Source organism: Vitis vinifera, chromosome 14 (assembly GCF_030704535.1).
Source record: "Vitis vinifera cultivar Pinot Noir 40024 chromosome 14, ASM3070453v1".
NCBI lineage: Eukaryota > Viridiplantae > Streptophyta > Magnoliopsida > Vitales > Vitaceae > Vitis > Vitis vinifera.
Window position 1 is genome coordinate 9,710,518 of NC_081818.1, and position 14,274 is coordinate 9,724,791.

At 32.3% G+C, this 14,274-nt stretch overlaps 1 protein-coding gene across 1 annotated transcript; it reads right to left on the reverse strand.

Annotated features, from left to right (window-relative positions):
• Positions 1-1,924: 1,924 nt before the first annotated feature.
• LOC100853456 (disease resistance protein At4g27190) lies at positions 1,925-3,052 on the reverse strand. Its single transcript, XM_010661966.1, has one exon. It carries the CDS (start codon positions 3,050-3,052, stop codon positions 1,925-1,927), a length of 1,128 nt encoding a protein of 375 aa, XP_010660268.1.
• Positions 3,053-14,274: the final 11,222 nt, after the last annotated feature.

Here is a 14,274-nt window from a genome sequence, read left to right on the forward strand (position 1 = left end):
TTCAAAATTGAAAACATAAATAAACCCTTATGTAAAAAAAAATAGCATTAAAATATAATTGAGCATTAAAATATTTACTCTCTTTCATCACTTTCATTTGAATATTAATAATCTCTTATTGAGATAGATACTTACAATTTAACAAAATAGAAATTCCTAATAATAAAAAGTATAAAATTTATATTCCTATTAACAAAATATAAAAACTTTCCAAAACTCAACTACTTAAATATAAAAATAAAATCAAATAAAATATCTAGCTAATTGGATTTTAGAAACTAAATAAACTATAAATAAACTAAATATAAAAACTAAATAAAATATCTATGCCCATGAATTAATTGAAGATGATAGAAAGACACAGAGAGAATATGGCTATGGTTATGATTTCCATCTTATCATCTCCCGTCAATACCACACATGCCCATTTTAAAGTTGGACACTACTTTTGTTGCTGAACTTGGAAAGGGAACTTCAAAATTGAAAACATAAATAAACCCTTATGTAAAAAAAAAAAAAAACATTAAAATATAATTGAGCATTAAAATATTTACTCTCTTTCATCACTTTCATTTGAATATTAATAGTCTCTTATTGAGATAGATACTTATAATTTAACAAAATAGAAATTCCTAATAATAAAAAATATAAAAATTTCTATTTCTATTAACAAAATATAAAAACTTTCCAAAACTCAAATACTTAAATATAAAAACAAAATCAAATAAAATATCTAACTAATTGGATTTTAGAAACTAAATAAACTAAATATAAAAACTAAATAAAATATCTATGCCCATGAATTAATTGAAGAGGATAGAAAGACACAGAGAGAACATGGCTATGGTTATGATTTCCATCTTATCATCTCCCGTCAATACCACACATGCCTTCCCGGATTGGTCCTTTTGAGGTTGGATACTCTCAACGAAATTCTATATCTCATTCCCACTTAGATACAAACAGAAAAATCATTCTTTTTTTTTTCCTCTCTCGTTTTTTAGAAAGGATGAAGATTATATGATAGTATATCTTAAAAAAATTCTACACCTGTCATTCTCACACAAATACATATTAAAAATCATTCATTTTTTCCTATTTTTCACTTTTTTTTTAAGGACATGATCATGTGTTTGGTTTAGATTAAAAAAAATCAATTAATCTATAGTTTTTTCTTCCATGCTAGAAGATTAAACCTAAATTTTTCTTCCCTACAACTCAAGAAAACACAATTCACAAAAACCATAATACAAAGATGTTGAAACAATTAATATAATGACATTAATAAAAGAAAAAAAAATGATAGATCCAAGAGATTTTGGATTACCTGGGAGTCCACAAAGTGAAGAATGTCGGTTTTGAGCGTGTTGACTATGGATGGGTGAGAGAAAAGGTTGAAGAAGATCATGATTTTATATATAGGATTTATATATTGAGATTTTTTGGATTGTGGGTGAGATATGGAAACAATGGGATTTTTATATAGTATCCATCATTATTAATTCTAAAAGTGGGCTCATTAAGTTATAATACTTAAAAAAATTTATTTTATATGATGTCACTTCCCAAAAAATGATCCTATAAATAAAAAATTAATATCATCTAACTACCTCAATTGAAGATTTTTTATATGATGTGTCACCTTTATTAATTATAAACCCTATGGTGTCATTATCTTAAAAGTGACACCGTAAATAGTGACACCATAAACTATTTTTGTAGTAGTGCAATTCTATTTTTTGCCTCTTCCAATGTATTTGTTCCTTGAAACAATCGCAGACCCATACCATATTTCAATAAATCATCAATATAAATCTTATTAGACATTAAACCACAAAGTAAGAACAAGAAGGACTTAACTTCATCACCCTCCAAGTGTTTGTAACTCAACTCCAGAGTTGAGTATACCATTGCATCCATTCCTTTAATGTTTGTTGGAATAGACCTCTTTAGTTGTCGCAAGGCATATAGACAAACCCTTGTTTTTTAATGCATTTGCCACTATTACGATTGCAATTGGAAAACCCGCACCTTCTTTTGCTACATCAATTGCTATGGATTGCAAATCTGGCTCCTCAATGGAATCACCGGCCATCTTCTTAAATAAAATCAATGCTTCTTCCTCTTGTAAATGTTCAACAGGGAAATCCTTTTGAGTACCCATCTCATTGGACAATACATGTTTATTTCTAGAGGTGAGCACCATTTTACATCCCTTATGATCATCTCCAAAAGGAATTCCCACTTTCTCCAGATCGAGTTCAGTCCAAATATCATCCAAAATGATGAGGATCTTCTTCACTTTCTTCAACCTCTCACATAGTCGAGCTGGTCTTCCCATTTCACTCTCCTCCTCGAATTTCAAACCAAGCATGTCTGCAAGTTCACCTTGAATTTTTTTCAACTCAGGAGTGGAAGATATATAAGCCATAAGTACCTTATCAAATAACTTCTCTTCTTCAGCTTGTTTAGCTACTTGTTTGATCAGTGTGGTCTTCCCCACACCAGCCATTCCCCATACCCTAATGATATTGACATGAGTATCCCTCAAGGCCTCCATAATTTCATCCAAAGTAGTCATTCTTGATTCTAAAGCTTCATGACCTTTGAAATGCGCAGATCCTATCCCTGGCAGAGGAGCACGATATGATACCCTCTCAAATTTTCCATCTCCTTGGATTTCAGCAACAACCCTTGCCCTCTTCTTCGCTTCCCTGCTCAGCTGGTATTGCGACTTCAAATTTGGACAGGACCCATTGAAACAACTCTGGTTTGCTTTCTTCTCAACCTCAAAAAAATTGCCAGCCTCTTCCATGAACCCACTAACACGCAAAAGCCACTTGTCAACATCAGCTTCAATTTCATCCCCATTCCTAATAGCTTCATCTACAGATTGCTCCAACCTAGCCCTGGCATCCCCAAGCTTCTCAACTTGTTGCCTGAGATCATCAATGTTGTTGCGGTAGTTAAACAGATAGCCAAATGAACGTCCAATTGGAGCAACTACGTACTCTGCAACTTCTGCTGCAATCGTAACAACAATTTCCTCCATTTCCTATTTGGGATTTCCCACTTTTTCTCCTCCAGGAAACCAGATGACAAAAAATACCAGCAGTGCGGATTCAATGAAAGGGTTTTTACTTTTAGCAAGCAAAGGGCCTCAAAGGACTATGGGTCAAGAGAGAACTTATGCAATTGGATTCAATGTGACAAAAGGATAAAAGGAAAAGGAAATGAAAGGTTTTAGAAAGCAAAGAAGGAGATGGAGGCACTAACCAGCAGAATAGAAATGAAAATGAAAATTATGCAAGTTCCAACCATATCCATCATGGGTTCTCAGTGGGTCAAGTTATCATTACAATTTCTGAGTTTTTTATTACTGTCTTTAATGTTATTATCTATTTTCTCACAGTAGTTGAGATTTTGATTTCACTCTTCTTGGAAAGCTTACCATGCTGTGCTTTGGTGGCATTTTTCAACCACAAGCCACTGTCTTCACAACTCTACTTGGATTAAGGAAAGTGAAGAAAAATGAAAATAAAAGTAGAACCTTCTACCAGGCTGCTGCTATGAATTATAGTCAAGGAAGACAACAAAGGAAAAACAAAATTGGAAGGAGAAGCATCTTGGTCAATTCTGGCTTCTTGTTTGCTCCTACCACATCAAATAAGACAACACTCAACTAATTAAAATTAATTTGCCTACTAAAATTTTCCTGTTGTAAAACAAGGACAAATATAATGCAAATCAAAGTAGTAGAGATAAAATATATCTTACTTTGATATATAATATGGAAGAAGGAATCAAAGAAGAGAATTGAGAAAGTTAAAGAAAGAGAGAGAGAGAGAGAATGAAAGGAAGAACTTTCTTCTTTTTCTCAGGATGCTTTTACATGGGGGGGTAAGAAGCCTTTTATAGGCTTCATAATATGAACTCCCATTACTCATCTTAAAGATGAGTAAATGGAGTTCATAATGGCCATCAATGTGGTCATTCATTACTTTTCATTTACAACACTCCCCCTTGGATGACCACCATATTAAAAGAATATGCCTCATTAAAACCTTACTAGTAAAAAACCCTATAGGAAAAACCTAGCGAAGGAAAAAGAGTACAATATTCTTTTCTTGGTATATTAGGACTGCCTCGTTAAAAACCTTGTCAGTAAAACCCAGTAGGACAAAACCTGGACGAAGGAAAAAAGAGTACAGTACACTAACACCCTTTTACAAACATACTCCCCCTCATATCGATATCCTTGAGTTGACGCATTCCAATCCTGTGTACTAACTTCTTGAATGTTGAGGTTGGCAATGATTTTGTGAATAAATCTGCTAGATTATCACTTGAGCGTATTTGTTGCACATCAATTTCACCACTCTTCTGGAGTTCATGTGTATAAAAGAATTTTGGTGAAATGTGTTTAGTTCTATCTCCTTTAATATAACCCCCTGTTATTTGTGCAATGCATGCAGCATTATCTTCAAATAATGTTATCGGGCCACCTTTGATAGAGGAGAGTCCACATGATTCCCGAATATGCTGGATCATAGATCTTAGCCATATACATTCACGACTTGCTTCATGAATTGCCAGTATTTCTGAATGATTTGATGATGTGGCTACCATTGTTTGTTTGACAGATCTCCATGAAATAGCAGTACCATTGCAATTAAACACATACCCTGTTTGTGACCTGCCTTTATGTGGATCTGAAAGTTATCCTGCATCTGCATATCCAAGCAATTGTTGCTTTGATTCCCTTGAGTAAAATAAACCCATATCAGTAGTTCCGCGAAGATAACGCAATATATGTTTAATACCATTCCAATGTCTTCGAGTTGGAGCGGAACTGTATCTTGCTAATAAATTGACAGAAAAAGCAATGTCTGGACGTGTACAATTAGCAAGATACATAAGTGCACCAATAGCACTAAGATATGGTACTTCAGGACCAAGTAACTCTTCATCCTTTTCGCAAGGACGAAATGGGTCCTTTTTCACATCAAGTGATTGGACAACCATTGGAGAACTTAAAGGATGCGCTTTATCCATATAAAAACGCTTCAAAACTTTCTTAATGTATGTTGATTGATGTACTAAAACTCCATTTGGAAAATGCTCGATCTGCAGGCCGAGACAAAATTTTGTTTTTCCAAGATCTTTCATCTCAAATTCCTTTTTCAAGTAATTTGTTGTTCTTGTGAGCTCTTCAGGAGTTCCAACAAGATTTAAGTCATCAACATACACTGCAATAATTGCAAATCCGGTTTCTGATTTCTTAATGAAGATGCATGGGCATATAGGGTTATTCACATACCCTTCTTTTAGCAAGTATTCGCTAAGGCGATTGTACCACATGCGTCCAGATTGCTTTAATCCATACAAGGATCGTTGTAACTTAATTGAGTACATACTACGAGGCTTTGTATTATTTGCTTCAAGCAATTTAAATCCTTCAGGGATTTTCATGTATATATCATTATCCATGGATCCGTATAAATATGTTGTAATAACATCCATGAGACGCATATCCAGTCCTTCTGAGACTGCCAAACTAATTAAGAAACGAAATGTGATTGCGTCCATGACGGGAGAATATGTTTCCTCGTAGTCAATACCAGGTCTCTACGAGAAACCTTGTGCTACTAATCGCGCTTTATATCTTATGATCTCATTATTCTCATTGCGCTTTCGTACAAATACTCATTTGTACCCAACAGGCTTTACATCTTCAAGTGTTTGGACTACAGGTCCAAAAACTTCTCGTTTTGTTAATGAGTTTAATTTTGCCTGTATAGCTTCTTTCCATTTTGGCCAATCATTTCTATGTCGACATTCTTCCACATTTCGTGGTTCGGGATCTTCATCATTTCTTATGATATCAGAGGCCACTTGGAAAGCAAAAATATTGTTAATAGCAATATTATTTCGATCCCATTTTTCTCCCGTTTGTACATAACTTACTGAGATCTCACAATTTTCAGGTACATGTGCCTCTTCAGGGGCTTCTTGTTCAATATGTGCCTCTTCAGGGGTTTTCTGCATTATTTGTGCCTCTTCTAGGGCTATAGATTTATCAATTTTAAATTGATCAGTCATTTTGATGGTCTCTTCTAGAGTGCCAAGTTTTTCTTGGGTTCTCCTCTTCCTGGGAGTTACATCCTTTGAGCCGACAGGTCTACCACGCTTCAGGCGTATCTTAGATTCATTTGTTAACTGTCCTACAGGGACATCAATTCGTGCTAGAGTATTTGCAGCCGGGATATGTGACTTTGTCACTTTCTTTGTATCAATGAATGCATCTGGTAATTGATTTGCAATATTTTGCAAATGAATGATCCTTTGAACTTCTAGTTCACATTGATTTGTACGAGGATCAAGATGGGTCATAGTAGATGTCTTCCAACTAATTTCTCGTCGTTCTTTAGGAATCGACTTTTCTCTCCCTAATGATGGGAAAACACTCTCATTAAAATGACAATCCGCAAAGCGGGCTGTAAAAACATCGCCTGTCAAAGGTTCAAGATATCTTATGATAGATGGAGAATCAAAACCTACATAAACCCCAAGTCTTCGTTGGGGACCCATTTTAGTGCTTTGTGTAGGTGCAATTGGTACATATACTGCACAACCAAAGATTCATAAGTGAGAGATAATTGGTTGTTTTCCAAGCACAAGTTGTGAAGGGGAGTATTCATGGTAAGTTGTAGGTCGAATACGGACTAAAGCTGCAGCATGCATAATAGCATGACCCCAGGCGGAAGTAGGTAATTTGGTTTTCATTAGTAATGGTCAAGCTATTAATTGGAGACGTTTGATGAAGGATTCTGCTAAACCATTCTGGGTATGAGTATGAGCAACAGGATGCTCAATATTTATCCCTACTGACATGCAATAGTCAATGAATGTTTGAGAAGTAAATTCGCCAGCATTATCAAGACGTATTGTCTTAATTGGATAATCTGGAAATTGTGCTTGTAATCTGATTATTTGTGCAAGGAGTCTAGCAAAGGCTACGTTACGTGTAGAAATGAGACAAACATGTGACCACCTAGTAGAAGCATCTATTAAGATCATAAAATAACGGAATGGTCCACATGGTGGATGGATAGGCCCACATATGTCCCCATGTATTCTTTCTAAAAAGATTGGTGACTCAGATATGACTTTAGTAAAAGATGGTCTGATTATCAATTTACCTTGTGAGCAGGCAGCACATGAGTATTCATTGGGCGAAAGAATCTTTTGGTTCTTTAGTGGATGCTCATTTGAGTGTTCGATTATTCGACGCATCATTGAAGACCCTGGGTGACCTAGCCTGTCATGCCAAAGGATAAAAACTTTTGGGTCGTTGAACTTCTGGTTCACGACAACATATGATTCAATAGGCTTTATAGTTGTATGATACAACCCAGAGGAGAAAGCCGGGAGTTTTTCCATTATAAGCTTCTGGCCAGATATAATGGAAGTAATGTAAAGATATTCTACATTGTCTTCATTCATAGTTTCAATATGATATCCATTTCTACGGATATCTTTAAAACTGAGCAAATTTCTTTTGGATTTGCTAGAATATAACGCGTTATTTATATGGAATCTAGTTCCATTTGGCAATGTTATGTTTGCTCTTCCAGAGCCTTCAACTAAGTTTGTAGTACCAGATATGGTACTTACATTAGCTTTTATTAATGTCAATTCGAGGAAATATCTTTTATCTCGAAGAATTGTGTGCGTGGTCGCACAGTCTGCGAGACATACATCATCCTCATTCATCTTGAGACCAAATAACACATGGATTTCAGATATAACAAAAAAAAACAAGGCATAATGTAAATAACAAAGTAAATCAGATGTAAATATAAGACATAGTAATATATTATTTTATATATTGAGTAACATCAATCAATGTTAATTTTTTCATCATTTATCAAATGGTCTGTTTTTTCATTGGGACCTCCGAAGAAATCAATGTCATAGTAGGTTAGGTCCAATCCATCACCATCGGTAAAGTTCATCTCTTTCTCTTTTCCTTTAGCTTTTATTGATGCTTGGTAAAGGTCGACCAAATGTTTGGGCATACGACAGGTATGCGACCAATGCCCCTTCATACCACATCTATAACAATTATTCTCATGGTTCTTAGGAGGTTTATCTTGTAAACGCTTCCCATTTTCTTGTATTGTCTCAGTATTGTTCCACTTCTGGTGGTGCAATGAGGCTTTCATTTTCTGAGAATTATTACTATAAGAACCATGGTATCGGGGATTTCTTCCATGACCACGACCACGTCCTCGTCCTCGTCCACGTCCATGAGTTTGGGACGATATTGCATTCACTTCAGGGAATGGTTCAGATCCAGTTGGATGAGACAGGTGATTTCTCATCAAAAGCTCATTATTTTGTTAAGCAACAAGAAGACATGATATTAATTCAGAATATTTTGTAAATCTACGCTCTCGATATTGCTGCTGCAAGAGCACATTCGAGGCATGAAACGTAGTAAAAGTTTTCTCTAACATGTCTTCCTCTGTGATTTTTTCTCCACACAGCTTTAATTGAGAGCTGATTTTGAAAAGTGCAGAGTTGTATTCACTAACAGTTTTAAAATCTTGCAACCTTAGGTGCATCCAATCATATCGAGCTTTTGGGAGAATCACAGTTTTCTGGTGGTCATATCTTTCCTTCAAATTACTCCATAGAGTAAAAGGGTCCTTTACCGTAAGATACACATTTTTTAAATCTTCATGGAGGTGATGGCGAAGGAAAATCAATGCTTTTGCGCGATCCTACAGGGATGCTTGATTTCCTTGTTTGATCGTAGCTCCAAGGTTCATTGCATCAAGATGTAATTCAGCATCAATGATCCAAGATAGATAGTTCTTTCCCGAAATGTCAAGTGCCACAAATTCGAGTTTTGTGATATTCGACATTGTCAAATAACTTCATATATATGACAAAACAATATTATTAAAATCAGTTATAATAACTTGATAGCATTAGTATAACTTTGATTATAAACAAAATCAAATAATTTGTTTATAACTTTTAACAATATGTAACAAAACAAATCAACAATAATATAAATATGTAAAATTTTATTCTATATAAATAACTTCAAGTTTAAGATACGAGAATTACCTTCAGAGCAATTCGTGCTGATAACGTGTTGTAAAACAAGGACAAATATAATGCAAATCAAAGTAGTAGAGATAAAATATATCTTACTTTGATATATAATATGGAAGAAGGAATCAAAGAAGAGAATTGAGAAAGTGAAAGAAAGAGATAGAGAGAGAATGAGAGGAAGAACTTTCTTCTTTTTCTCAGGATGCTTTTACATGGGGGGTAAGAAGCCTTTTATAGGCTTCATAATATGAACTCCCATTACTCATCTTAAAGATGAGTAAATGGAGTTCATAATGGCCATCAATGTGGTCATTCATTACTTTTCATTTACAACATTTCCAACTTTATTAGCAATGAAGCCATCTCATTTGACCAAAATAAAAATAAAAATTGGAATCTCTTATCCTTTGTGTATAAACCATTTGTGAGCCCATCATTATGTATTTTTCAATTTTTATTAATTTATTCAGATTTTGTATCGTCTTTTTATTATTTATTTTTTCCAAACGAAATGAGCTAATAATTTATCTATGAACTCGATACATGTATGGTATTAAAAACTTTTTTTTTCTTATTTGATGTAAAATATCATACTAATTGGAAGTCGATTATTTTATAATATTTATGATATATATTATACGATATAATAATATTTATTTCATTTATTCTTTTTTTATTAATTTTAAAGAAAAAGTAAAATTAAAACTATTAAAGGGTATGATAAGTCAATTTATTGATTTAATATGATTTAATGACTTAATTTAAATCATTAATTAAATATTTTAAATATGTTTGATAAAGTAATTTAATATATTACAACTTAAAATTATAATTGAATGAGTAATTCAACTTAACCAATTAATATAATTTAATAACTTAAAAATAGTTTAATTCAAAGACAATTTTAAGTAATTAAATAATAAATATTAAATTTTAACCAAATAAAATTTTGTTTCATTTACTATTTAAATTTAAGTATAAATATATAGAAAAAGTTTGAAAAAAATATTATGGATAGATATGGAATAATATAATCTGATCAACCTAACGAATTCAAATCTAATTCAACCAACTTAAACTCGGAATAATCTTAGAAACAAAAGAAGTTGAATTGATTTTGAGATAAGTACTCAGGGTTAGAGTTAGGTGGTGTTTGTTTTTTTACTTAATTCTAAATAGAACCTTAATGTTTAATAGCGTTAAATATTAGGTTATTTGTTTTTGTAGTATTTTATTTCTATTAAGTATTAAAAAGTAAAAACAAATCAATATGTTATTTTTTCTATTTAAAAAAAACTACATATTTTGGTTTTTTCTATTTAGTAAAAAGTTTATAATAAGTCATAAAAAAGTAGAAAAACAAACAACCTAAATTCTAAAACTAAATTACTTTTAGTAAAAAGCCAAAAAACAAACACCATCTTAGACTCCGAATCGGGTTGAATTTAAGTTAATTATTTTTTAATTGAACCACCAACCTAATCCAACCCTGTCCTGATTTCAGCCCTAATTGTAATTGGTTCCTATTTTAATCTTAATTAGTAATTCAAACCAAGTAATGAATACTGAGACATAGGATGTGTTCCAATCCAGAAACATGCCCTAACGGTGTAACAATGAGGACCTCTCTCAACAGGTTGAGATGCTGAGGGATGCCAGAGCTAGGCAGCAGCAGCAGCAGCAGCCTGTGGATGGGGCTCTTAGGAATGGACATAGAATCAGACTGATGGTTGCAAGTGGTTGACACATGCAGGCTGATGGGTTCATACGAGGTGGGGTGCTTGCAATTTCCTAGAAGACGAGAAAGAAGCACAGAAGAGTCGTTTCAATGGGTTGTGTCCTAGTTTGAAGTCCCGGCAGCTATGAGCCTATGAGCTAAACAGGGAAGCAAGGAAGAAGGCAGGGGTTGCTGTTCAAATCCATGGAGATGGCCATTCTGAGAGTGTATCGTTTTGTCTTCCGAGGAAAAGTTATTTCCTTGTCTACCGATCACTTGTATACAGTAAGGAAAAAAATGGCATTTTCTACTTGTTCTTATCAAGTTCCTTGGAAATTCATTTTCCAAGTTCTCTTGCTGACATGTTTGATACGTGGGGATGGAGACCCTAAACGGACACATCTATTTTCCTTTTTTTGTCATTTTTCTTTATATTTGGATGACTGGAGTGATTATAAGAATGTAAAGAAAAATAATTTCCATTAGGAGAGATTTTAATTTATTTGATGCAATTTATTTTTAAAAATATTTTTGTATTTGATTTTATAAAAAACTTTACAAATTTAATTTATATAATATAAACTAAATTTCATTGAAATCTTATTAAAAATAATTTTTCAATTACAAATAAATTAAAAAATCAATAGTTTTTAATAAAATATGAATAGTAATACTATAATAAAATAATACATTATATTTTTTTTATAAATATTCTAAAAATATGAATATTAACATTTATCAATTTTGTTAAAAATGAATAATAATAAATTAAAAATAATTATTATTAATACTATTTTATTTGAAATGAATTTTAAAATAAATAAGCTTTTTAAGATATAAATGATTCAAGTTGTTTATTACATGTACAAATCTAGTAATTAATTAAGAATAAAGTGTTTGAACATTTTTATTTAGTCTATAATTAATTAATTAATTTTTTTGAATTCTAAATAACTCAAAGCATTAATTATTCCTCATTCAATTTAAAATTTATTTACCTAACTAGAAAACTCAAAAAACATAATTGTATGTAAAAAAGAACAATAAAGTCACAATTCATATATATATATAAGTTTTTATCTATTATTTTTTTAGCAAGTACATATATTTTTGGGAGAATTATGTTTTGAGGGTAGATGGGCCCCCAAATTAACAAAAGGTTCATATAACTCTTCAAATTGAGTTAAAGGATATGAAATGGTAACGGACAAATATACCTTTTAAGAACACATATAAAATATTTTATAAAATTAAGTTAAATAATTTTTTTTCAATAATTTTTTTTTCAAAAATAATAAATTAAATAAAAGTAGTTTTCAAAAATATTAAATTAAATAATTTTTTTTTCAAAAATATTAAATTAAATAATTTTTTTTTCAAAAATATTAAATTAAATAAATTTATTTTTAAAAAAATATTAAATTAAATATTTTTTTAAATATTAAATTAAATAAATTTATTTTTAAAAAATATTAAATTAAATAAATTTATTTTTAAAAAATATTAAATTAAATAAATTTATTTTTAAAAAATATTAAATTAAATAAATTTATTTTAAAAAATATTAAATTAAATAAATTTATTTTTAAAAAATATTAAATTAAATAAATTTATGTTTTAAAAATATTAAATTAAATAAATTTATTTTTAAAAAATATTAAATTAAATAAAAGTATTTTAAAAAATATTAAATTACATAAAAGTATTTTTTAAAAATATTAAATTAAATCAAAAATATTAAATTAAATAAAAGTATTTTTCAAAAATATTATTTTTTTTTCTCAAAATCAACAAAGGGCATTTTGGGAAATACTGAAGGATGATATCCTTCAACTCAATTTTCATACTTTCATTGGGTCTTGGGCTCAATTTGAAGAGTTACATGGACCTTTTGTTAATTTGGGGGTCCATCTACCCCCAAAACATAATTCTCCCTATATTTTTTAAGTTTTAAATTATTTTTAAAAATTATTAAACTCATTAATAAATTCAATATAAAGTATCGCTTAATTTGAAATTCATTTATCTAGAGAGAGAAAGTAAAAAAAATTGATTCTCTATAGAAGAAAAATAATAGAGTTATTTTATACTAATTTTTATTTATAAATTTCTAATATATTGTTATATCACTATTTGATTTTTAAATTATTTTTCAAAATTACTAGATTTATTAGTAAATCCTATTAGAATAAATATGGATCCACATCATATTAACCATTGTTCGGGATTTAGCTATATATATATATATGATTTCTATTCGATCTAGAGTATGGGCCACCTCATGTGTAGAGCCCAGAGCCATAACGGGTCTTAGATGATGGGCCTAAGACTCATGAGACCCAATAGTCCAAAGGGTATGGTCCCTAAGGCATAGAGGGTATAAATATAAGGCTAAGTGTCTATTCTTGATATCACATTTTTTGAATAAGAACATAACTCGTTATCTCCTGTTTCCCATTGCCAGAGAGAGTACAGAGAAAAGTGGCGTCCTCTACAGCCTTAGAAGATCCGTACATTTTCATCAAAAGCAAAAATGGACTCAGGTTCGTTCGTTTCCATAATGATGTCTGGCATAAGTTTTCATATGATTTAGACATGCGATCCCGGTATGTTATTGGATGCAAAACGGAGTCCTCATAAATTGGTATCAGAGCAGACATGTTTAATCATTGTGAAATTGCCATCTTTAATTCTTAATACATGTTTCTTTGTAAAATACGATGCAACCCAATTCATCAAAGCCTTTGATATCTCCAAACGCTGGATCCCTACGATGCTGCCTAGAGGAGGGTTGGGAACACCGCTGTAGCGCTGTTTCAAGCGAGTGACGCCGTTATGGCGTCATTCCCAGTCAGGCGACGCCATCCAGCGTCGTTTTGACGTTGCGACAAGTGATCTAGATAGTTGGCGTCCTCCATTCAGGGCGCCATTACAGGCGTTCAAAAGACTTCATTCAAGCGTTCAAAAGACTTCATTCAGGCGTTTAGAAAAACGTCATTCAGGCGTTCAGAAAATCCATTATAGGCCTTCAAAAGGGGCGCCGTTCAAGCGTCGTTATAGGCGTCGTTCCAGATGGCATTGCAAGCACTGTTCAAGCGTCGTTAAGGTGCCATTTTAAGGCACTCCATCGACGTCGTTCAGGCGTCGTTTTCAGGCGCTCTAAAAACGTTGTTATAGGTGTTATTACAGACACCGTTCAGGCACCATTTAGACGCCGGTGAGAAGTGCAATCTCCATGCGTTGTTGCATCATTTCCAAACCTCGGAGTTGAAGATGCCATTTGGCGTCATTTCAATCGAAGACCCCATTTTGGCGTCGTCCCCCATCGGCGACGTCGTTTGGCGGTGTTGTCTCATTGCCCACGTGCTGCCGGCGTCGCTTGAGGATTGGTTAGGCGCCATTTTGGCGTTGTAGATGATTCGGCTGCA